Consider the following 25,621-nt stretch of genomic DNA (forward strand, 5'->3'; position numbering starts at 1 on the left):
TTTAAAAGTGAATTTTAAATTATTCTTTTTATTTACAGGTTGTGGTTATGATGGGTAGTGGTTTTGTCTCCAAGGGAAAGTAGGGAGAAAAAAAATGTTATGCATTTTACAAGAGCTGTACATAGTACATGATTAATTTGAGTTTTAAAAGGCTGCATAAAAGACCTTGGGTTATCAAGATGAAGAACATTCATGAAATGTAAATCTGTATTGAATTAAAGATTCTTTGCAGACTTGATCACTGTTGTGAATCCTGTTACAAACAGACCAAGGATTAATTATATCCTTTACTGAACAATAAAATGTCACCCAGTTTAAAGGCAACGAAACATTCAGTGGCAACTACTGACGGAGTGACATTTTTGACACAACACTATGATGCAGGCATTGAATAATTTACCTTGAATGTAGCGAAGGCATCAGAAGCTATATCAAATGTTGACATTTCCACATATTTAAAAAAGTCTCTGAACTGTTCCGAAAAAAGTATGATTTTGGCCAAGGGTTCATGCCGGATACACTCTCTCAGCATAATTCCACAGCGTAAGGCAATATTTGGGGATTCATACCTGAAGAATAAAAAGAAACAGAGAAGATCAAGCCTAGAAGAACAAAGATAAGCAGGCACTTTTCTAACAGTGAGGAACTCTGTAGCACAGGGAGGATGCGTGCCAGTGGGGACACGACACAAAGCTAAGGAGCAGACGCACACAAAGCTGCCAGTGCTTTCCATTGCAAATCTTTATCAAGGTTTGCAAAACCAAAACACATCCTGGTGTGAACGTGCACTGCACCTCCTCTCTGCCAAAAGGCCACGGGGAGCATGTAATGCTTCTGCAAAGCTCCCTTTTGGATCGATGAGAAAGCAAAGTCCATACAATATAACAACCTCCCTTTTCAGATTTAATTCTGAGCTCCCCAGTTTATCCAAGAAAAATGTAACACCTCATGACCATCCATCATCTCCTACTCTCCTTCTAGAGAATGTCGTTCTAGAATATTAATGTCTACTGAGGAAGATACGAAGAGTTGATGCAGGAAATCTACACAGGATTAAGCTTTCTGCAGGTGTGAAGATCTTTGTTGCAGTTTAGGAGGAATTCTGCTCAATCCCCCCTCTGCATAGGCTATGACTTTGTTCAGGAGACAAGTATCTGTTCCTCAAGTTATGATCCTGTTACGGCACAAGCACTGCAATAGCCAGGAGCCAGCACGCTGCTCCATCTTGGAAAGGGAGGGAGGGGGAAGAGATTCAGATCATCTTCTATTTCTATAAAGCCTTGATTACTTTAAAGCTGAAATTAATCTGAAACAAAACTGTTAGAAACACAATTAAGAAAAAAAAAAAAAAGAAATCCAACAGTCAGGAAGGACTTAAAATGAACTTCTTCCAGCAATCTTCAGTCATGTGAAAGTGGTGAAGTCCTGGGGGACAGAAAGCACGCTCTGTTTCAATAAGCCGGTCATACTATATCAGAACTGTGTATTATCAGCCAGAGTTTATCAGCATCATTTTTCTTTTGCACAATTCATTCTTATCACTAGGCCAAAAAAAAAAGAAAAACACAAAACGCCATCTGTGCTATAAGTGAGTGGGCCCTCAAATTTACCACCAGCTTGCAATTTAAAAGAATGGTAGTGTTTTGCGAGCATACCAGAGCGGCATACTTCAACCTGATGTCAACAATAGCTGTCTTAATGAAAAATGAACTACTATTCCAAACAGGCAAATGAAACTTACCACCCTCAAGGAAATGCAGGCACTCAAGCCCTTATTTGTTTCCTTTGGGGAAACATTTGCAAATGTGAATTTATAACCCTCTAGACAATGGAGATTCGCTGATGTTTTCCGCTGAGGCGTACCTCTCCTCAATGTCATTAACAGGAATACTAATTTTCAAGCAAAAAGAGGCGGAGTTGCTCCTAGGAGCACAGCCAGGAAAATATTAAATAGTTGGCTACAGAATATTTTGGTTGGAATAAGAGCAAATTATATTGTTTCCAGCACAATAACTTTTTAAAACACAAGTATCAACAGAATCATTCTTAGTCAAATACCCCATTATCTGGAGGTGGGTTATGGACTTCTGGCTGTTCACATAAGCGAGGGAAGTTGGGTTTGGCTCCTGAAATATGCCTGAAGAAGTTTACAGGCTGCCTGGTCATAACTGGTATGTTCTCCTCACCCACACTTACAGGCAAAGCCACCAAGCACTAACGATAAAGATGTGGTTCAAAATCACTTCTAATGAGCAATTAGTGCTCTACGCTAATATACTCCTGCAGCAGAAAAAAAAGTATAGAGTACGCCTCTGTTTGGATGAGCTTACAACCTAAAGAAACTTCCACATACTGGCTACCAGGGACAACCAGAAATGGAAATAATGGACTTGAAATATTTTTAAATATTTATTGTAGAGGCTGAAAGAGGCAAGACTGAGAACAGAGATGCATTTCAGCGCAAAGGGAATCATACTTGTGTGGCTAGTGTGGAAGACGGCACAAGGTAAGGATCACAGGCAGGACATAGGAAGGCACTGAGCCTGGGAGACACAAGGTCTTGACAAATAGCTATATTCTGATCCGATTTTACACTAAAACTCCTATAGCTTGAGTTTATCCTTGGATACGGAATTTATCCTTGGATAAATTCAAGGGGAATTCTGCAACTTTAGCCAATATACCATTAAAACTATGACTGCACTGTGATATGAAGAGCTCATCACAAAACAGATTGAGGCAGTGGCTGAGTACATTAGACAGCATGTGGCAAGAAATATATTCACAAAGGAGCTTATAAATTTGTCACTTGGAAGAAACAATGCAAGTGCCACTTGAAGTCCTCTACAGTCATAGTACTAGAGGGAAAATATTTTCAATTACAAAGGACCAAAGTTATTTCTAGGCTAATGCAATATGCTGACACAGGAGAAAAACTGGCCCAAATATAACCAGTACTCTATAATATGCACCAAACATTGTATTAATCTGAAATCCTATTCATTCACAAAGCCTGCACAGAGAGAAAATAAGATACTATTAAAGCAAGTCCTCACGCAGCAGGAAAGTCAACTTATAAAAAAAAAAAAGAAAGAAAAAAAAAGTAAAAAAAAAGTAGTGAACTATGTGTTCTATGTTTTTCTGAAGCTGGGAAGCTGGAAGGAAATAGCCAACAAGTAAAGCGAAGCCTAAAAGGTAAGAACAGTTATCTCAAACTGGCAGTGCCAAGGGAGGATTAGGCAGGAAACACTGGGCGGGAGCTCTGATTCAGGATCCTTCCCACTCACATTATGCAATGAAAAAGCAACCTTTTGTTGAGAATTTTGCATCCAATACAAGTAAAACAATGATGAGTCTTCACAATAATCCCAGGCTGTTTGTTTTATAGCCATGGCTGATCTTTTTTTTTTTTTTTTTCCTCTTCAAATAATGCCATATACAAACCAGATAAATCCACTTTCCTTTAAGCAGATTTTTATATCATATATTTCATTTAACTTCATCTTCAAGTCACGTTTTCAAGTGGTGGTGTCTAACACATGAAGTGTGCCGATGGCACACCAGCACCGCGTGCTGCCCGCACACAGACAGCCGCACGTTCGGGGCCCTACCCTTGCTTTCGGCACATATTTTAAGTATCATTTTTAAACAGTCCTGGCAGCAGGACATAGGCAGGTAAAACAGTATTGTGTTTGATGTCATTACGCTGTTCTGTGGCAGCTGCTCAGACACCGTCAGGGTTGGATAGGATTGTCTCTGGACTGCTGCTGATGAATTCAACAGAACTTTCTAACGAGAAACTCCAGAAATGGCAGTGCTGATATAGTGCAGTGCTGTGGAGAGATAGCCAAGAAATCCAGAACAAGGAGCCTGAGGACCAGCTAACACAGACACACTGCTGCATGCAGCAGCAATCTCCAAAAAAGCACCTAAACAATGACATTTGAATATATCCAGTGGTTCTGATCGCCTACAGTAAAATGTCTGTCAGCAGCACGTATGCATAACATAAAATCTTTACTATCATCTTAATATCCTTGGTTGTTACAGATGCCAAAGAATATCTGGGACATCACCCAAAATTATTTTTTAGCTTTAAATAAAACCCAGACATATGGTAACGATACATGCGCAACATGCAAAACCAAATTGAGTGAAAAAGTGAGGGCGAGATCGCCAAAGCAAAGACAGAGATGAGGGAAGAAAATTATTGTATCTATATATGAAATTGAAAACAGTTGCACAACTTAGCGAGAACTGAGAGAATGATCATCACTGTTCTGAAACAACCAGTTCGAGGTTCATATAAATGGTGAATTTTAATGAACAAACAAAACCAAAATGCATTTAACTAGCTTACTCGTTTCCTCTCTGAGGAAGCTGGCATTTAGTAACACAAAACAAGTCAAGAGTTTCAAATTAAAGCTAAATCACAACAAATCGCCATACTTGTAAGAGTAAGACCTGGCTCAGCCCAGCTGCCCACCTGGGCCCCCCACCAGCCTGCCCGCAAGGACGGCAGCAGGTCCACGTCTCCTGTCATAGCAACCAAGAGCTTTGGCCACCACAGCCAACTGCAAGCTCAAAGTTCCTGAAATCCCTAGTTTTGACCAGTTCTCTTGGTTACTTCCTCTCCCCCAACTACTCAGCTGTGCTGGAATGTGGCCAATTTTGAAGGAAATAACTATTTTGGAAGACTCCCATGCAAATTCCTCTCCTGGCTCGGGTCCTCCCTGCGAGAAGAGGGAGGGTGAGGGGAAGTTTATCCTTGGGGTTCCCGCCTTGTCCTGCACAAATCTTAGATGGTGTTTGAGTATTTTCCTAACTCTGGCTGTGGAACAAATGGCAAAATCACAAATCTTCAACCTCAAAAGCAAGACAGTATATATATAAAAATATATATATAATTCTCTTAAGTACCATTAGTTTAAAAGGCTTATGTCATGTTTTTGAATGGTTGTTACTAGTGTGACCATACAACTATAAGAGTCCACATTGTTTCATCCTGATCAGCTAATACATGCACTTGTTTCTGCATCATTTCTTTAATCCAAAGCACATATATTCTCATTTCCTTAGGGAAAAATAAACAAAATCCTAAAGCTTAGGCTTCTTTGGCTTGTGTGGTTTGGAAAACCACAGGAAAATGAGCAGAAAGCAGTAGACTTCAAGGGGCTGGAAAAGCAAAGCTTGTCACTGAATGGAAAGTGCTTTTGGTCAAAAGCAAAGGAGATAAGAAACCTCAAGAGTTTTAGGCCAACACTTGTGCACTCCTGAATGCAACTCCAGCTGATGTCCTCTCCACACAGCAGTCTGCTCCCCATCCTTAGCCAGCTTACCTTGGGAACCACTGGCTTATAGCTGAGCACTGACTCCCTCAAAGGTTAAAAGACACACACACACAAAAAGCTGAAAGTTGTGGAGTTCACCACTGAATTAATTTGAAGTTGAAATTCACATGTGGCTACAAGCATCGGAGAAGTCTGCTGCACAGACACAACTATTCTTTTTATGCATTTTTCCTTCTCCCTGTTTTACCACATGGTGGGTCCAGCATTTGACTCCACTTATTTACAGACAGCGCTGTAAGTCACTCCTGCAATGCAAAAAGCTCTAAATGAAACTCAGCAGTTGTCAACAATGCTACACAGGAGTTTACGGCAAGAACTGAAGCACACATCATGTGGGGAGCAGTTAAAAACAATCACACATAATTACTCCAACATGAAATTTGGTGAAGAAATAACGGCCAATTAAAATAATCCAGTCATTGAAAAGTATGCAGTTAAGTCGAAAGAAAGTCAGTACAAAAGAAACAAAATAAGAAATCTGGAACAAAATCTGAAAATCCCTCTTATTAAAAACAAATACACAAAAAACCAACCAAACAAAACGACAACAAAAACACCCAAAAGTGAGGAAGCAGATCAACTGCATTGCCAGCCTGTTCCAGGCAACGCTCTTTAATAAAAATCAAATTAAAGCACCCACCCTTTTAGAAGCATGAATAGGATATGTGGATGGGCACTAATGTATTCCACAGTAGGGCTGCGTGTGCCAATTTGTCTTCTCAAGATGTTGTTAAATATCTGGGAAACATCCTTTTTGCCCTGTTAAAAAAAGCAAAATATATCTTCAACAGGAAAAACATGAACAAAAGACCATTTATGATAATCTCTATTTAAAGTGGAAATGAAATAGAAACCAAAACAAGTCAGTCTCTTTTTTTTGAGCCCTCCACAGTCCCACCACCTCATACTTCAACACCACGAGAAGGCTTCCTCCCTCAGGTGGCTCTGAAGGCTACTGATCCCCCAATTTACATTTTTTGAAGTGAAGATGTGCATCCCCCTTATTCTGTCAAACAAGTCCCTGGCTATCTAAATAGCAACATTACAGTACCAAAAAAGCAAGCCACTGCCCTGAGGTAAACAGGTTTTTGCAGCGTGTACTATTGCTCCAGCAGCCTCCAAATTTAAGTTGTCACGCTAGTACCAAGTACACCGCCCCACAGCCTAGACTTACTAAGTTAAAGCTTTTCATTATTCAAATGCAATCAATGTCAAGTCTGATTGCATTTTTGGAAATTGGGTTTAAATTTAAAACTGCACCCATTATTTCACTATGAAGAATGAAATAACTACTACTCATTAAAAAAGGCTGGGTCACACACGTCTCTGCTTTTGTCACAACTAAGTTCCTTCATTTTGTCCTAATTTTCTCCTGTATACATGCATCTGCACAATCACATTTTGTCTTCAAACATTTCCCTGTGCAAACAACTTTTCAGAAGGTCTTTCCAAATTATGTTCTACTCAGCCACAGTGTTTGCCAGTACATCTTGCATTAGATGTCCTCTTCCTCCCCCACCACTTTTTCCCCTGGCCACAAGAGACAAGCTGATGTGTGAAATTAATGGAGGGGGGAGACCGCTGCCCTAATGACCAGTAACCAAGGCATTGAGTCAACAGTGGGTCACTATGCACAGGGCAAGCTAAAGCAAAAGGTTACTTACAATCTGTACATGCTCATCGATCTGTCTTCAGAGGACAAACATTCCTTGGCAGGGAACTTATTGAATGTTTGAAGCCAAGGAGCAGATAGTTTCACACAGAGGGAAATTCCCTAGTTTCACCTCTACAAATAAATCACCGCTGAGAAACACAAAATATTCTGCTTTCCTACTCGTTCCAACCCAGCTGGCTTGGATACTCAGGGACTCGGGGAATTAAACAGGAGAATCAAATCAGAGGAAGCCAGTCCATCTGCCTTTGTCTGCAACACTTTTGACCCTTAGACATTTTTTTCATTAGGCTAATGCTTTATAAAGTCATCCCATTCTCCCCTGTCTTTACAGCACCCATAACATATGTCTGGAATCCTGTGATCTTCAGCAGCTTCAGCAGTTACTCCAAGACAAAACCAGTGCAGATGGAGAAGAGCTGTTGAAAGGGTAAGGTGAAAATGGCCAAAAAATTCCATGATCCTCTCTGCCATGCCAAATTTTACATGAGTTACTTAATATGAGGTGCACTACAGCATTATAGCAAACAGCAGAGAATATATATATATATATATATATATATATATATGTAATTATATCAACATTTTCTAGAGACCAGCGATGGTAAAAGCCAGAGAAACTGGTCTCTTTGGGTTCTCCTGGAGTGAACGAAGCCAGATAGGAGGGAACCAAGGCAGACTTCCCTCACTACCAGACATCTATAAAAATTGTCGGAATGCTTTTGCATTACTGTTACTTGGATCTGCAATTTGATTTTACCTTACAATGAAATACATATGCCACTGAAGCACAAGGTAAGGCAGCACAGAGAGAAAGCAGTTAGATAAGAACAAAAAAAGTGCCAAGGATGCCATTATATAAATAACAAATTGCACGACACCTATACCGTCATTTAGCTTCCATTTCAAGATAAAATAAGGGAAAGTTTCTAACGTCACCAGTCCTGGGCTTGTGGCTATTAATTGCCTCCTTGAGTGGCTTTACAGTTTGTGAACCTTTAGGCTTACATGCACTTAGTAACATAGCATCTTTTAATTAACTCTTTCTCTGTGCACACTTCCCTTAGCTCTTCAAAGTCCACAGATTCACAGAATGTTAGGGACTGGAAGGGACCTCGAAAGATCATCTAGTCCAAACAATAAATTTTGTATTTTAAGTTTCAAAAAATCCAGCCTGACCTCGATTCTGGGTTCCTGCTCAAACCCAGCTTTATTGCTTCATAAACAGTACCATCAGCAAAATTATGTATTGTATCATGAGTGGCAGAAGCAATAAACCTGTGTTTCCTATAAATGAGTGATGAACATGTGCAAGGACATGACAGTCTCCCCCTACACACATGCCCACCCCAGCCACATGTGCTGTAAGGTACAGGTAGATGAAACGCACACGAGAAAGGACTCAAGTCTCTGCTTCTGTCTTTTCCTGGGTAGAGGCATTAGCTCTGGTCTCACTCTTCTAAATAGCCCACAGGTTTCATGAAGTCTTTGAAAACACATCTTCAAAAAGGAACTGCAGCTGTGCAAAACTGGGCAAACGCTGATCTCTTCTCTCTGGTGACCAGTGACAGAACCCAAGGCAGTGGCAGGAAAATGTGCCAGGGGAGGTTCAGGTTGGACATTAGGAAAAGGTTCTTCCCCCAGAGGGTGTTGGAGCACTGGAACAGGCTCCCCAGGGAGGTGTCACAGCCCCAAGCCTGACAGTGTTCAAGAAGAGACTGGACAACACCCTCAGACACATGGTGTGAACTGTGGGGTTGTCCTGTGCAGGGACAGGAGTTGGACTCAATGATCCTTGTGGGTCCCTTTCAACTCAGCACATTCTGTGATTCTCTGATTCCCTTCAAAAATCAGATTTACAAGTGACTTAGAATTTTTCTTTCTACCATTGCATATGGATCAAAAAATTAATTTGCATATTATAAAGTGGTGAAATTGCTTGTTCAACAGAAAAACGTAAATGCCAGCTGTGGCCACCAATATAACAAAACGGAAGCAGAAAAGCTAAGGAACTGAAAATCTCAGTGAGAATACGAACACAGAGCAATAAATGCTCCTCTGTCATCTTCTTCAATGACATTTCATCTGCACTGAGAGTATGCATAGCAGTTTTGCTAAATGACTGAAAAAAATTTATCATGGAAAATTCTATTTTGCAATAAAATTATTAGAACTGTTTGTAATAACAGTAATTCAGCAACCCATTTGGTATTTTATTCAGTGCTTGCATTTGAAGGCTACATTTGATATGTCCAGACATAATTTTTTTGTCTGACAAAAGCAATATAGACTGCCAGGCAAATAAAATAATGCAGTAGTTTCCCTTCCATGGTGTATTTGCTAACAATAACTTCCCACCACCTCCTTTTTTCTTAAAAATAAATAAATATTTTTAAAGGAGTTTGGGTTGTTGGGGGTTTTTTTGTGTGTACTTACGACATTTAACAACAACCAGAGGTGGCAGGGAGATGACAAATGAAAGGATCTGAAGAAATTCTAGCATAAAAAAACCTCCTGAACTCAAGACCTGAGGAAGAGCGGGAGGACTCCACTAGCAACATTTTCAAAAAGGAATAATCAATAAATAAATCTATCTGTCCCTTGGATCCTGGATTTACTGGGTATATAGGGAAGATGGGGCAAAAGTAAACATACACCTCCCACCATCTACAAAACTGAAAGAAAAGTAAAAACAAGCAACCTCAGTAAGAGGAGAAATCTTCCACAGAAACTAACTCCCACAAGAGGTGACTCTGAGAGTATCAGATGATCTCTCTGGGGACCTGATTTTTAAATTCAGTGGCTGCCCTGCCCTACCTGTCAGGTTCAGACCGCAGTAGCGGAGCTTGGTTCCTGGGGATTTCTCACTGCTCTGTGATGCTCAGGCACTTGTCATGATTCACCAGCACCCGGGAGCCATAAAAATCAGAGGACTCACAAAAGCAGTCCCTGGGAACCACTATCCCATCTGAACCATGGACCACAAGAACACTATAATGACCTGCCAGCAACAAAGCTTCTTGCCTGTCCCTGCCAGGCAAAGGTCAATTAAAAGGGTTTATATTTATCCCAAATTACTGCAAGATTTTCTACCATAACTCTTCTTCTCCTTATTTATAAGCAAGTTCAGTTATCTTAGTAGTTATCTGCTAAGTTCTTGGCTTTAACAACAAAACTGTCAAGGACTTCTATGGACTAGATAATGAATAAATATTACTCCTTCTGCTGGCAAAAAGATATATTCCTTTCTTTTTTTTTAATCTAAATAATTAAGTGGGAGCAACCCAATTTGCCTTGCTACTTGCTGTCAGTTTTTAACACCTTTTTCGACTCCTTTCCTCTCAACTATACCATCCCAATTTTTTCAGTTTTCTTCACACAACATTTTCTCATGCTTCCAATTATTTTCCTTCCCCATTCCTGGACTCCTGGAAACACTCTTCAGAGATGGCGTTTGGCTCTACTTGCACTATCCCAAAGTAAGAGGTTAGTCACTGCAGCTTACGAGGCTGGTCACAGACAGTGTTCTCAGCATTATTTCCTATCTTGCTTGGATACACATGGCAATATTTTTTTTCTTGTTTTTGTTTTCAGAAAATCCCCCCAAAATAAATCAGATGCATTGCATTTGCTTCCAGTATATAGGCACGTCTATCAGGACACTGATCAATCTACAGCTGCTACTTTCTTCAGCATGCAAAAAACAGTCTCGATGCAATAAAATTATTTAGACCTCAGAAAAATACAGCTATACTCACTGACAACACTGAGCCCAAGGAGACGGAAAGGTTTATGGATGCTGACCCACCTCAAAATCTATCAACTGGAGGTTGGCAATAAGTGTCACTAGAAGGCCACTGTTGTATAGCTCTTGAGCCAGCTGAGCCACGACTTCTGTTGGCGGCTCCTTGTCTGTGGTCCCACACAGAATTTCTTTCATTGCTTGCAGAGATTTTGACACTTCCTCTGATGCCTATTTGCCAGCAGATGCGGGTTTTGTTTGAATAAAAGAAAAAAAAATAGCGTTTTATTTTAAAAGACAAGCAATTCAAAACAAAAGCTTCTAACCGTGCTTACAATGATCATTATCTATTGTAAAATGGTTAAATAATTTCACGTAATCACTGAGCCTGGAGCATCCACCCTGGATCCTGCAGGTCCTACACATACACACAGATATATGCAATTTAAAGACAGTGTGTCTTCATTAATAGACCAGGGGCAGGAGTGCAATTACCAACCAGCACTAGCAAGATCCTTTAAGGCTTTGGAGGCAGGTGCTGCCCCACAGAAGCAGCAGCACTTGGACCATCTCTCCCCACATCCTCCCCAGTGAGGTCCATCAGCACATGTGGGGCAAGAGGTGCCAGACAGGGGTACCAAACTGGCCGGCTTCTCCTGTTGGCAGAGTGGCTGCTGTGCTGCTTCCCCACCAACTGCTCACTGATGGACTGTCCTGATTCCCCTACTGGTAACCCAAATAAATCCTTGTACCCCTACCAGCTTTGCATTGCCATCACCTGTTTCTCCTCATCATGTGTGGTTTTGGCCAGCATCTCCTGCAAGGGATTTGCCTACTGAGCACCCAGGCATGCCAGTCTCAGGTTGGGAAATTAATTAAATTAAACTATTTGTTTTAGGAAAGCTCCTTGCCACCAAGCAAACTAAAATCAGTCTTTCATCTCTTACTCCCACCTAGTGTATACTAATTTCGTGCCATGTTTCAGGTACCTAATGTAGAGGACAAATCAGGAATTATGTTACAAAATGTCTTAACCAGAAAACGAAAGAGCAACGTGTATAAACAGGTAACAGTTTGGCGTTCATGGCAGTCAGCAGGTTTAAATCAGATGTGAACGATACCATCCCACTTCCCACGGGAAACGACTACTGGCCACAGCATGGCAGCTCTGGCTCACCCTCTTCTCCCAGGTTTGCTCCACTTTGTATAAATAAAGACTCATGGAGCAAAAGTGTTATTTTTTTCATGTATGTGTGTGTGTGCGTGCTTTAAATCCCACCTGCTCTAGCCATAGGGCTGTGGAGGCTATGACTCTTTCTGGGTCAGGGTATATTTAACACACGCAACACCCGCAGAAAGGCTGGTTGGATTTTTTGGCAGGGAGTGGGAAGGAAGCAAGGGAGAGGTTTGAAAGCAAATCTGAGAATGGCAGGAAAGTGCCAGGCAAGATAGTTAAAGATGCTGAAGATAGGACAGCATTTCACACCTATATTGCAAAACATTTATTTGAAATGAGCATTTTGTTAGTTTAGCAGGGAGGGGAAAAAAATAAATAATCAAGAGACACATAGAAAACGCAAGAGTCATTTGTAAAAGCTAAGTGGATATTAATGGATGTTCAAAGCCAGATCGATAATTTCAATACATCTCCCACATACCTGAAAGGAAAAATGTCATGCTTTGAAATACCACCCCATCAATCTGTATAAAATAACCCCACAGTGCTGCAGAGAGACATCCCTCAACTGCTGATCTCCCAACACTTTAACGCTGATTTAAATCGCAGATTAGTAAATAAAAATCCTAGAAAAAGTCTAGAAATTAAAAACAAACAAACACAACCCAATGAACAAAAAAAACCCCACCACAACAAAACCAAACAACAACCAAAAAAGCCACCTTCACATTGCATCTACCTGGAAGATTCAAGCATTGATTTTGTGCAGCATAAATGTTCTCCCCCAGTCTGTTTGTACCTACTGTCAGTTTTCTGCTACATGAGATAGGTCAGCATGAGCAGCATGTAAATGAATATGACTATGTGATAACTTTGACCACAGCAGAAGTCTTGTTGTTCTTTACTGTTGCTCAGCAAAAGAGCCTATTTTTACCTCAATGTTAGTGGTATGTCACCAGAGATATCCCACAGAGTCCAGATGGGATTAACAACAGGGGTGCTATCTTGGAAACTAAAGCTCTAAATCTTTATAAGAGCTGTGCAAATATTTTCATATCAAAGGAAAAAGCCATACATTCTGCTGGGCAGGGTGTGAATATCTCTGACATTCTGTGGTTAAAAAAAATACATTCCCTTTCAAGTATATGTAGTCCTTTGTGATATATAGAAAAATGTCTGCAACACTCAGCTTTAGGTTTAATTATCAAAAAAGAGGCCAAAAAGTAAAGCACTGCAGGAGAAAAAGAAACCACAGAACACCCCGGTGTTGACAGGCACAACTGGGCACAATAGTTGTATTTCTCTAATCATCTGCCATCCCATCTGCTCATCTTCTCGGCTCTTCTACATGCAATTTACGTTTAGTGTTTAACTTCCTCCCCCTTCATTTCCTCTGGATAGTCTGTGGTTTGACATTCAACCCACCATCAAAAGCTATTCCCGGTCAAATCTAAGGACTGCTCTTCTGTGTCTACTCCTCATCATCTATCTGGAGAATAATCCTTAACACAGATTCTTAAATTAACAGCCACTTCTAGCTTCCACTTTGACATTTCCACTTAATCTTACAGCATTTTTAGAATAATACCTTAAGTATATAAGCACCGTTTCTGGGATAGAAGCTTGCTCAAGACTCAGAAGAGAGGTGAAAAAAAAAAAAAAAGACATTCCAAGATCCAAAGACCTGAGATCTGTCCAAAACAAATAACAAAGGAAATACATTACCTTGAACATATGAAAAATACAAGATGACAGAAATATAGCTGCAGAACGGCTTGTTGTAAGAAGCCAGACCAGTCCTGACTCCCTTTAGGAAAACTTGCAAAACCCAACAAAACCCTCTGCAGCACACCCTTTCCCCAACAATGTGGCAAATAGAATTTTGTGATTAAAAAACTCAGAGATTTGCTAAAAGCTCCAAAATATATTGTGACCCCCATACTACTGCTTGTTCTCCACCAGTGGCAACAGCAACAATAGCAGAATGCGGCAACTCTCACTTCAGCAGAAGTTATAGAGCAAAATAAACAGTTTCATGAAATATCTAAGCACTTTAAGCCATTCGTCTCGTTCTTGCATTTAAGCACAATCTTATTTCCAGAAGATTTTCCTTCTGTCCTCTAGCTATGAGTCCTTTATATCATGACTGAATTTGTGTTGTTATATTTAGAGAAGTCGATGATGAGCAGAAGGAAAAAAGAGGGAGAGGAGATAACTGAACAAAGAATCCTAAGCTGAACAGCTTTTATATATCATATACAAATGTCAAAAGTGAGATAGGCTGAACTTCGGACAACAAAAGTTGCAGACAGGGACAACAAAGCACAAAATGAACTGCAAGCTGATTCCTACCACATGCATTTATTTAACGTTTGCATTGCTGTCACTGTACAGATATCAGAATCTTGACCTCCTAAAGCAACTCACCGTTTTCTAGTCTACAGGCATCTCAGTTCACAACATTCAAACTTGGGAGGATCCAATTTCACTACTAAAATTCAAGGTGGGTACATGGGTAACTCACAAATGAATGACAAGCTGATTTGCAATAGCTGTGTAAGGGGGCTGAAGGAGAGCACAACCCGCACCGATCCAGGCAGCGAAGCCAGGATTTTTTCAGTGATAGCATTTCTTCTTTACTTTGGCCCAACACTGCACTAACAAGTTTTTTCCAACAAGAAATAACGCTTTATCCACAGAGCATAGTTTATAGTGACCAGCAACTGACAAGAAGTTGCTGGGTCCATTTGGAAACATAACATTTTGTGTACACGTGGAAGTCTAACAATTCTTGTATCACTTTGCTAACCTTACTGGACTAGATAACATACAATAGGCTTGAAGCTTGAGAACTGACAGCATAGATAAGCACATATAATGTTTTTAAGTTAAATAACGAACATATTCGATGACCCCTGCTTATAAAGTTGGGAGTTTGTCAGTGTTCATGTGTCTCTCCAAACCTACCAACAGCTTCAACAACAAGAGATGGAAACTTTATGAGTTAAAGATACTTGGTCTCAAGCTTATTTTCCTCATAGATGAAAGTCTTGTCATTGTTGACTTAATGCGATCATAACACAAAGAAAGGAGCTTACGAAGACATTGTTTCCTGAAACTCTCTATTTTAAAAAATTTTCCCTGAAAGACCTCAAGACTCTTCTCTCCACAACATAACACACATGTGAAGACCAGCTGATTTTGTTGCAACAGTCCACTCTTTATTAAAGAATGGATAACACTACTATTTCACTACTACTGAAATATTTCCATACTCCAGTGTTGATCTTCCTTGCCCACAGTGCTTATATATTGAGTTCTTCAGTTTAACTTGCTCTGTGCAGTCTAGAAGACAATTTCTGAGTTTTATCCATTTTTTTGACTGATCTCTACAGGAGGGCCAAAGAACATGACAAGGTCCTTAGGGCAGTAATTTAGCATTATTGAGGAATGCTGTCAAACAGTTCATTTTTTCCCTATATTCCGCAATTATACAAGACAGTTCAATAAGAAGTTTGTTTTGTGTTTGGTTTTTTTTTTTTCATTAAGGGATTACAAATAAATCCTCCAAGACTTATAATTTCTCTTCTAAAATCTTCCAGAGAGATTTTAAAAAGTAGCATGGAAGGCTAAAACAAAGGTCTTATCTGTTGTTTATGCAGAAAGCAGGATTTTTATTTCCATATTACAAGAGTTGGGACTTTCCATACTCAAAGGATAAACTGGTTTAGCTCCAACACTGCTTGTGTGTGATATAGCAAAACAAACAAAGCAGATCTTCTGGTTCAGAAATCAAAACTTCATAAAGGCAGTTTTTTAAAAACCTGATTAGCACACCATAAGATCCTTTACCAAGAATCCCCAACTTCAGCAACTTAAATTTCTACCTATTCCAACTGGCTTAATAAAAGTTACCTCTACTTATGAACCTTACCCTTCCCCTCTTCTTAGCTACTCAGAGCAATTTCACATCTATCTTACAAGTGCCAATATTAAGTACTCGTGATCCAGACATAATACGCTTGCCAGAGGGACAGAGAGATGGATCTCCTGTTGTGCAATGTAGATTCATTGCACCTTTCTAATCCTCTGCAAGAAATATGTAAAAAACCAAAAACAACAAAAGAACAAAAGGGGAAAAGTGTCAGGCCTTGAATAATCAACAGTCAGAGCTCTTACACCTGAACTGCAACTTTTTGAGGCTTTCAGTGGGTTGTCTCTATTTTACCTCTGTTTCACCAACAGGTTAGAGGTTTCACATATATGGACATATGTTACAGGTCAGAAGGACTTATTCTCACTTTTATTTATCCGGGAACTTAATATAACATTTATGAGCAACCACAACAGTGAAGAAAAAACAGACTGCATGAACTTCTTCCACCTTTCCAAACTCAGATACCAAACATACATAAGCAAAATACAGAATGCCCAACACTGGCATCTGTATAGCCATAAGGAAATCCTCAGTTGTTCACAAGAATAAGATTAATAGGATCATACAGCTTCTGTTTGTGTACCTAGCATATTTCCAGGGCAAAAATATCTTTCTAAACTGTTTCTATCTTGCACAGCAGCAGACAGTAACACACACAGACGCCTGCCAGTGTGATGTTAAATACTCCAATGTGTGATTCAGTGAACTGCCAGTATTCCAGGCTATACACTGCAACCAAAACCATAAGGCTCCTTGGTTTGGCTTTGTCTTGTTTTAGCTTACAGTCCTGCTCATATATATTTGCACTGTGTAATTCAAACTATGTTTTTCTCCTAAAAGCGGAGTGCCAACACAACTCTCTCTATGTGCAACTCTAAGGACTCCCAAGATAAGCCATGAGCAGAATCCGAATCCAACATTTACATAGCTTCAGGATCATCCCAGCTGACTTATTCTTGGTACAATTTCATGCTAAATGGATATATAGGAATCAATTGCGGACATTTAGGACCAGGAAGAATGAACTCTGTAATTTAGCAAAATATTATGGCCTAGTACTCAAGGAACCTGGCAAAGACAATTTGGTCAAGGAGGCACATCAGGGAAGCACCTTTTAAAAGGTCTTACGATCAAATGGAAGTGACAGGCTTGCCTCACCTGGACATAAATTCCTTTCCCACTGTTAATCCTGAACATAAGAGAGAACTACAGGTTGTAAAGTCCTTAAAAATATTAAAAAAAAAAAAAAAAAAAAAAAAGACCAACCAGAAGAGACAGGTTTTAAACCAGAACCTGATAGTATCTGGAGCTTCTCCCCTCTCTAGAGCAGCAACAGGCTTTAGCAAAACAGGGAAGTTGAAACATGAAACGCTCCCAAAAACACCAGGACATGCAGAGCGAGAAGGAAGTGGTGCCGAGCCCTTCTTATCTCACTCCGTTTCAATGTGCAGCAATGAAGTCGAAGGCAATTTTGCAACTGACTTTGGCAGCTGCAGAATCGCATCCAGGGGCATTTGCCTTCCCAGTAGTCAGGCAACTGTTCTACGCAAATTCACATCACGTCCTCTGCACGCACCTCATCTCACACACCGGTCCCCGGCCGCTTTATTAGCACAGGGGCGAGCAAGGTGAACAGGAGCCGATAGCGGTTTCATTGTTGCCATGTAAAAAATCAGGATTTATCAATATAAATATTTGTTCTGGAAATCTGAAAGTCTTTTAACTGTAGCTTTATTTAAAGGCTGCTCTACTGATCCTTCTGAACAGTACATGGAGACGAAACAGAGGACAGATTACAGTGACCTACCTAAACAAGCAGCCTCATTAAATATATTTAAGTGAAAGGAGAAGACGCTAGACACTTCAGGTTGTTTTACAACCAGCTTCACTATGTTTCTGAGCATTGACTAAGGGCGTTGCAGCCTGTTCTGCCAGGAAACACTCAGCACAGTGCCCTGAACCAGCTCTAACTCGGGCTCAGCTTCCACAACAAACCCCAGTCTTGGACCAGCTATGCCAGAAACTGCAAATCTTTCAGCTCATCTAGGCCAAGCGCAAAGATTAGGCCAGGTTTCAACTGACCCCAGACCCATTTGCTGTTCTACATTAAAAGCCTGTGACATTTTGAAGGCTTTTGTTGCAGAACGGGTTCAGAAAATGTTACCAAACCTGTATGCACCACAGATGGCACTGAGTCACGGATGCCGCGCCCAGAGGTGTGTGGTTGGCAGTGATGTGCGCAAGGACATCCTTCAGTCACATGCTGGATGCCACCTGCCCTGCTTTGTGCTGACCGGGCTCGGTGGCTGAACGGGAGACTCTAAGAAGTCAAGATATCACCCCAGTTTTGTGAGATAGTTCAGGTATCCTTGCTATTAATGTTCTTTTACAACATCCATCAACAAAAGGCATGGCAGCAGGTCAGTAATCAATGAAGCAGTGTGACCAGCATGTCACATGCTGTCCATTTGTCCTCACGTTCAACAGTTCTGTCCACTTGATATCACGTTTTCTCCCCTCCTGCTCCCTGTTTACATGTATCCTCCCAACACTACAGGAGTTTGTGCCAGAAAGAAGGATGAGAGTCTTAAGCTCTAAAGGCTTAATTTCATAGTCATTTAAATACTTCCCTGCTTTTCTAGTTAATTCCAGAACAGGTATTTCTCACTAAATCCAAGCACAGTTTGGTCTACCTGAGATTAACTTTTTATGATATTTATAGAATTCTGTAATAAAGCATAATTAATTGTTCTTCACCACATCAAAGCCTGAACAGGATGTCAGCAATTCTACATTTCACAAGAAAACCTTATTTATTTCAGATGTTGGAAGGGAGAAGGATGCTTGATAAAGAAGGATTTAGTCCATTTTTCCAGCTCAGTCTTAATCCCTCAATTATTACATTTGATTTGCCAGTGCTGCAATATCTTATTTAAAATACACATTATTTTAAAAAAATTCAAAAACAAGGTATTAGAAAGAGCAATTCAGAGGAAGAGGAGCCACGTGTGGTGGTACTTCTTAACTAGTGGTCTATCAATCCCACAAGAATGTAGCTAAGAAAATTGCAAACAAACAAAACAACCCACCCATAAAATATGTATGAACCAAACATTAAAACTTAGCCTACTTTTCAACTGAGAATGTTTAAAAAGCATTATGGCATTACTGCACATATTAATAGGGGTTTTTTTTAAAAAAAAAAAAAAGACACACGGAGGAACTGGGTCAAATTCAATCCTTATCTAAGACAGGTGCTAGCACAGTCAATAGAATTTAGTCAAAGTCTGAATGGATCCAATTCTACAACTAACAAAAAGCATAATTAAGAAAGAGTGCAAACTTCCGTATACTATGTGTGTGCATGGAAATGTGTCTCGGGAAATATGTATAATTGCCTTTATACCTACAAGTGGCTTCCCTGCATCCCATCTATCAAGTTGTGTCCTCCCCGCTCTTCCTGTTACTCAGAAAGTCTTGACTGATCTGCTGCAAAGCTCCAATTACCTCCCTACCGCATAGCTTGGTAGGAATGATCATTTCTGCATTATCTAAAAACAGCCCCTCCAAGGCACAGATGGTTCCTGAAGAAAGTTGCACTAAGTTGTATTAGAAGCATCAACCCTCTCCCTGTCCAACCTCGCAGCCCCCCCGCCCCAGCTGCCCAAGGCATCTTCACCCCATACTTATGATTTCTCAACTGAGAAAGGAAACGAGGAGGTTCTCTGCTAGCCCTGCAGTTAATTTAGGCTTCGCCACACTTCTCTGCCAATTCCGGCTGTATTAGCAGCTTTTAGCTGTCTCAGCCCACATAACACACTGGCTGTGCTACAATAACAGCTCAATCGTCACAGGATCAATCTTGTTTAAGCATCCAAGGCAAGTCCTAGTTGGAAGCTATTCTGCATGCGACCAAAATCAGGGGTGCTATGGAACTGTACCCCGGAAGTCCTGGGAACCTCAGAAGCCCTGGAAACTTCAGCCTTATGGTGAGGCAAAATGGTACTTCTCCAGTTCATATGGAAGATGACAAGGAGCCAGAAATCTGAAAAGTCTGAGAGCCCTCATCACCAAACTTCTGCATTCATAGGCCCAAAAGGTCTAAAATCAGCTCTAGAATATCTAGTGCCTGTGGCTCTTGCAGGAGCCAGACCTCTGGGTCCTTTTATGAAAGTGTGACACATTTCATCTCCCTTTGGAAATCAAACTGGAGGCAAATTTTAAAACCTTGTCAAGTTTTGAAGAGCACAGAGTGCAGCACTGTGCTTTGTTTTTCTTTGCTTTTGTTTTCAGTTTATCTAATCATAGTCATGAAGATACATAATGTTATTCATAAGTATTACTAAATTAGTAAGTATTGAAAGTCTATGTACCTTTGAAAGTCTCCCCATCATTTTTTCTTCTTCAATTCAAATGTAAACAACACTTAAAAAGGGTTTTAACTAAGCCCACAAACCTCTATGAATAGTAAGAGATGTGATGGGGTAATTGTTTTTGCAAGAGTTATCTTTCCTGCCATTTTTAAAAGTTTATAATTGTCACAGTACTAAAGATATTCCTTATGATTTATTTCCCTAAACTCAGGAGAATTAATCCGGCTATTTTCTTTAATGGGTATTTATTTCAGGACAGCTCAGTGCAACACTTTTGATGAAAGGCAGCGTTACTGGGCAGTCTCACATCTTCCCTTCTGAAGGGAGAAAGGCCCTATGTGCTTCCTCTGCGTCACACCACTAAGTCCTGAGTCAACAAGCCACGTAAAGCAGATGTGTAAATACCACCCAAAAAAGGCTGCTTTCTTCACTTGCTGCCTTGCTGCTGAAGTGCCTACCTTGTCCCCCTTTCCTTCCCTCGTCCAATCAGCCACATTCACCTCAGGAACAGACTACATCCCACAGCAATGAACTACAGCAGAAAATACCGAAAACAAACCTCCTCCTGTAAAATAAGCTTTGACATTAAATTCACAAGCTATTTCCACCCTAATATGCCAGGAGAACGTTCCCATATCTTTTGCTTTGTGAGGAACACACACACCAGCTGTTTTGACTTTTATGCAAAATTTGCATTGAGTTCTTGATTTTCTAAGAAGTCTGAATTTCTCTGCCTTTGTCACTGACACCCAAAAAAACAAACCAGCTCAAAGCCAAAAATCCTGAAAACCACAACCCAGAGGAGTCATGCTGCAAAGTAAATCAAAAAGAAACCCAAGTCTAGAGCTTCTGCTTTGAATGTCTTCTTTAATCAGGCTCTGAAGGATGAATTCAGTAGGGGACGACACATTCTGTTGGTTTATTTAGTTACTTATTTTAAGATTTAGTTCAGAGTCAAATCCTCTCAGTGTTTTGCAGTTAACTGAAGGTATTTCAGCATGAGACAGCAAGTACTAGAGGCCTCCCTGAAAGCTGTGTGACTGATCTTACATAATTAACGTCCTCTGAGCTACTTGCTTTGAACCAAAAAATTTCAAGAGGATTTCACTAAGGGCACAAAGGCCTCCATGCCTACCTTTCGGGTTGAGTTCGTTCTAATATAGACTTCTGCACAAGGTGGGGGAAGCACAAACATGCAGCTTCACAAACAGCAGCTTCACAAAAACTGTGTTGATGTGCCTTATCAGATATTTCTGTTTCCACTGACATTAAGCTAAAATAGTTTAGTTTTGTTATTAAAATCACATACTTCTTCATGTACTTCTACTACAGTAATAATATAGAGGGCCAGAATCTCAGATTAAAAAAAAAAATATTTTATGTAAGCACAAATTCCCAATTGGGAGCATTTTGTATGCTGGGGTGCATCTTCTCAATGAATCACTGGAAAAGTGGGGAAGGTAACTCAGGTCTGTGTCACAGCGTTAGAGGAGAGCAACAGAATTAGGAAAAACGTAGCGCTATAGTTAGAATACAAGTAGCACAGCCCATTTAGGAAACGCTAGCACCCAGAAGATTGGAAAGGATGGATAGACATCTTTTTTATATACATCAGAATACATATAGGTTTGCTGTTTTATACAAACAATGTTCCTCAGAAGTAAGTTTAGCTCTGTGGGCACCTAAATGTTAATTGGCAGTCTCATCTGATATCCTGATAAAACAATTAATTGTATAATAGTTTTCAAATAGCCTTCTAAACTGTTTCACTAGATGTATTACTATTTGAAGCAGCAGATCACCCTTTGTTTTAGCTGAGGCTCCTAAATCTCAACATTTTCTGTTTGACCCCCAGATCTGTTGTACTTTATGCAAAAGGCCTCCAATTTCAGCAGAACCATTCAAACACAAAGCTACTCACATGTGCAAGTGCTTGCAGAATCAGGGCAGTAAGCAAACACAGTTTTAGTCCCTCTGTTCTACTGCTTCCCCAGCATAAAAGCCTTACTGGTCTTCTACAGCTTTACCTCATACCTTGTCTGTCTTTTTGTCTTGTTTTTCCAATATGGCCATGTTTTCTTTCAGAATTTTCACAATCTCAGCAGGATTTTTGTGCGATTTACTAAACAAAGGCATGGTTTTTCTTCACCTGGATTTCTTCCTTCAGGATAGGACTGCCTTAAATCAAACAAGAAACAAAAATAGCTTTTAAGGTTTAGGAGAAAATGCAATAAAAACACACAAAGACATCATGAACAAGAAAAGGATATGCCTCAGGCACTATATTTTGCTTCAGCTACTCAGTAAAGCAGTAAAATTTCTCACATACAGTTATTGCAAGTTCATCAAGGATTCACAAGCCACTGTTACCATGTGGAAAGCAACTACTCAGCACCTCTGCAGGAGCTGGATGCTCCCTAAAGCCCCGACCTACAGGCCAGCGCTCCAGCAAGGCTGTGCCTATGTCCAAGGGTTGTTGGACACTGCATATCTGGTGGCTTCCACTAGATTTCTGATAGGGGTTTCTGCCAAAATTCACCAGCTTCATCTTGCTGCAGATAACTAACTGTAGACGCCAGCATATGAAGTGTCCCTTGTTTAGAGCACTGCAAGATAAGGTCCCAGCTTCTCCACCATCGCTCCTTCTTCTTCAGCTCCTTCTCTTTTTCAGCCCAAATCTTCTCAAGAAGCAGCAGTTTAAGCTGTCCCCTAAGTCTGCAGACTTCAAGAACCTGTGGGTCAGATCTCACTTGTGTAAAACATTGCCTGAATTAAATAAGGAACGAAGGATCAGGCCCAAATACGGACACAAATGTTTTCATGACATTTAAATGAAAGACTGAGTATTTTAACAAAAATGATTTTGTTTAATTTAAAACATTCTTCCTCTGTATGGTTAGAAGTGCAAACACCACATCACTGTATTTATACATGAAACAAACCAGGTAGCTTAGTTTCTACATAGCATTAAGTTGTGAATTCCCATGGATTTTGCTGAGGGTCTGATACAAAGATCTAATGAAGTTAATGAACCAGACTAGGTGTTTAAAAGACGTATAGATGAAGTTCTTAGGGACATGGTTTAGTGCCAATGTTGGGTTAATGGCTGGACTTGATGATCTCGAGGGTCTCTTCCAACCAAAGAGATTCTATGAGTCTATAGATGGGAATATGCTCTGGTTAAGGTAGCACCACCTTCCAGGGAAAGCCCAGTATCATTCTGGACTGCATTCCAGTTTGTACAATAACGAAAGAGTGACCAAAAAAAAAAAAAAAAACTCAATCACATGAAAGTACAAAATTCCAACCACAGACGAACACCTTAAAAAAAATATATATATATCTAGACAGACTCTGTCCTAATGTCTTATTAAAAACATTTCAAGTATTTTTGCAGATTATCTTTACAAGAACAGTTTGTAGACATGCAGGAAATATTTTTAAATATCTTATTTCAACCAAAAATTCCTTTATGCCCAGAGTAAGTGAATTTGTGTATAGCTTCTTATTTGTTCCTAGGTAGGTGAATTTTACAGGACTATTTTCATGTTGAACATCTGAAAGCTCACCACTTTCAGATTGTCATTTTCAAGTTCTTCACAATTCAGTTCAAACTCATTTTTATTTCTGCAGTTTTGGCTACATAGCCTTCACTCCTTGGCTGAGCTCTCAACTGCAGGGTCCTGCTCCCATGGAGCTCACAACCGCAAGGTCTGCCAGCACCATCCGAGCAGCAACAGAGTCACCTCCACCTGACAACCTGCAAGACTGAAGACGGGGTATATGAACAACTAACTCATTTGGGCACGTCCAGCGACATACAAGCACTGGAAAAGACTGGAATGCCAGTATTATACAATAAATTAATTTTAAATGCTGCTAGCAAGTGCCAAGCACCCCGTAATCCCACACGTGTTGCAATTAGAAGATTAGTAATTCACAACAGACTTCCAGAAGGACTTGATTCTATATGTTTTTATTATCCGTGAAGACATGTGAAAATGCAAAAGAGAGAGTCTGAGAGCAGGAGCTTAACAGACACGCTGCATTTCAGAAAAGAAGTGTTTTCATCCAAGGTAGGGTAGGTTTATCAGATTGCTGAAGCCATCCTTTCATCTTCCCTTTCAGAAGTCTCCAGACAAGGAAGAGCAAAAGGGGAGCTAATTTAATTTTTAAATTGAAATACTCATGAGCTAGAGGTTCTGAGATTAAAAAAAAAGTCCACATTTCTAACTGAAATGTTGACTATAAACATACTTTCCTGCAAAAAGGTAACTTACATAGCTGTCTGTAGTATGGTGTCTGTATTTAAATAATCACTAATTTTGCCATAAAACTCCAAAAGCCAGGCTAGTGCTTTTCCATTGTATAGTTCCAGTCTCACCAAGTCACCACAGCTCAGTGATAAAATAGCATTTCTCTTCACTTCATACCCTACCAATGTCCTGATCACAACAGCAAAATCACCAATCATACAGCAGGAAGGGACTCAAGAGATGGTTTATCTCATCCCTCGGCTGAACACATTCAGGTCTTTGCTTCACTTCATTTATCAGTCTTACATACAAAGCAAAGCATCTGCTGTATGCAAGTGGAGGGAGACAGAGAGAAAAAGGGGAAGAGCCCCAGACAGGCATTAAATAATGTTTTTTGATTATCCCTTTTCAGGACACACTTTTTAACCCATCAGCATCTGGCAAAAGATGATCCATCACTTCAGAAAATACACACTGGCAGCTGCAGATTATGGCCGCTTTTGCTTCTCAATGCAGGAATCTCCCAGGGGGCACATGCTACTCAATTACAGGTAGAAGCAAATGGGGGCAAAGTCACTTTGCTGAGATTTGGGAGTTGTACTCCTTAGTCCTATGGCTGGGTATTCCATAAGGTGCTCATCAGTATTTCAATTTAAAAATTAAATTAGCTACCCCTTTGCTCTTCCTTGTCTGGAGACTTCTGAAAGTGAAGATGAAAGGGTGGCTTCAGCAATCTGATAAACCTACCCTACCTTGGATGAAAACACTTCTTTTCTGAAATGCAGTGTGTCTGTTTAAGGTTATTCCACATGGCAAAACAGCTCCAGCTTTGCTCCTCATGATTGGATTCTCTAGCTTCAAAGGAAGCATAAGCTTTGCTAAAGCTCTTAACACAGCTGAGGCATTTCTGCCCATACTCCTCCTTAGATCAGCTCTCCACTCACCAAGCTTTACTTGGAAAGTCTTCTCTTCGGTAGAGGCACTAATTTGGTTTAAATTCCCTATTCCTTTCATCACCTATTTTCAGTTCATTTTTTGGAACTCTTGTGTTTTTTCAGGCATCTAGCCTTCTGTCAGTGTTGCTTGAAATTGGCCAGTACGTTCAGAAGTTAC

The 25,621-nt window shown here is 40.2% G+C and overlaps 1 protein-coding gene across 5 annotated transcripts in view; it reads right to left on the reverse strand.

The window, feature by feature from the left end:
- Positions 1–25,621, reverse strand: part of CAB39L (calcium binding protein 39 like) — a 64,949-nt gene that overhangs the window by 15,300 nt on the left and 24,028 nt on the right. For all 5 annotated transcript variants that reach the window (XM_082066852.1, XM_082066855.1, XM_082066853.1 and 2 more), the window contains 4 exons: positions 22,287–22,430; positions 10,832–10,996; positions 5,992–6,110; positions 401–569 (listed from right to left, as the gene is read on the reverse strand). In XM_082066852.1, coding sequence (XP_081922978.1) covers positions 401–569; positions 5,992–6,110; positions 10,832–10,996; positions 22,287–22,388 — 555 coding nt within the window. In that variant the 5' untranslated portion in view covers positions 22,389–22,430. The remainder of the gene's footprint in view (positions 1–400; positions 570–5,991; positions 6,111–10,831; positions 10,997–22,286; positions 22,431–25,621) is intronic.

The sequence above is a fragment of the Streptopelia decaocto genome (assembly GCF_964273445.1).
Source record: "Streptopelia decaocto genome assembly, chromosome: 1".
In the NCBI taxonomy this organism is placed as follows: Eukaryota; Metazoa; Chordata; class Aves; order Columbiformes; family Columbidae; genus Streptopelia; species Streptopelia decaocto.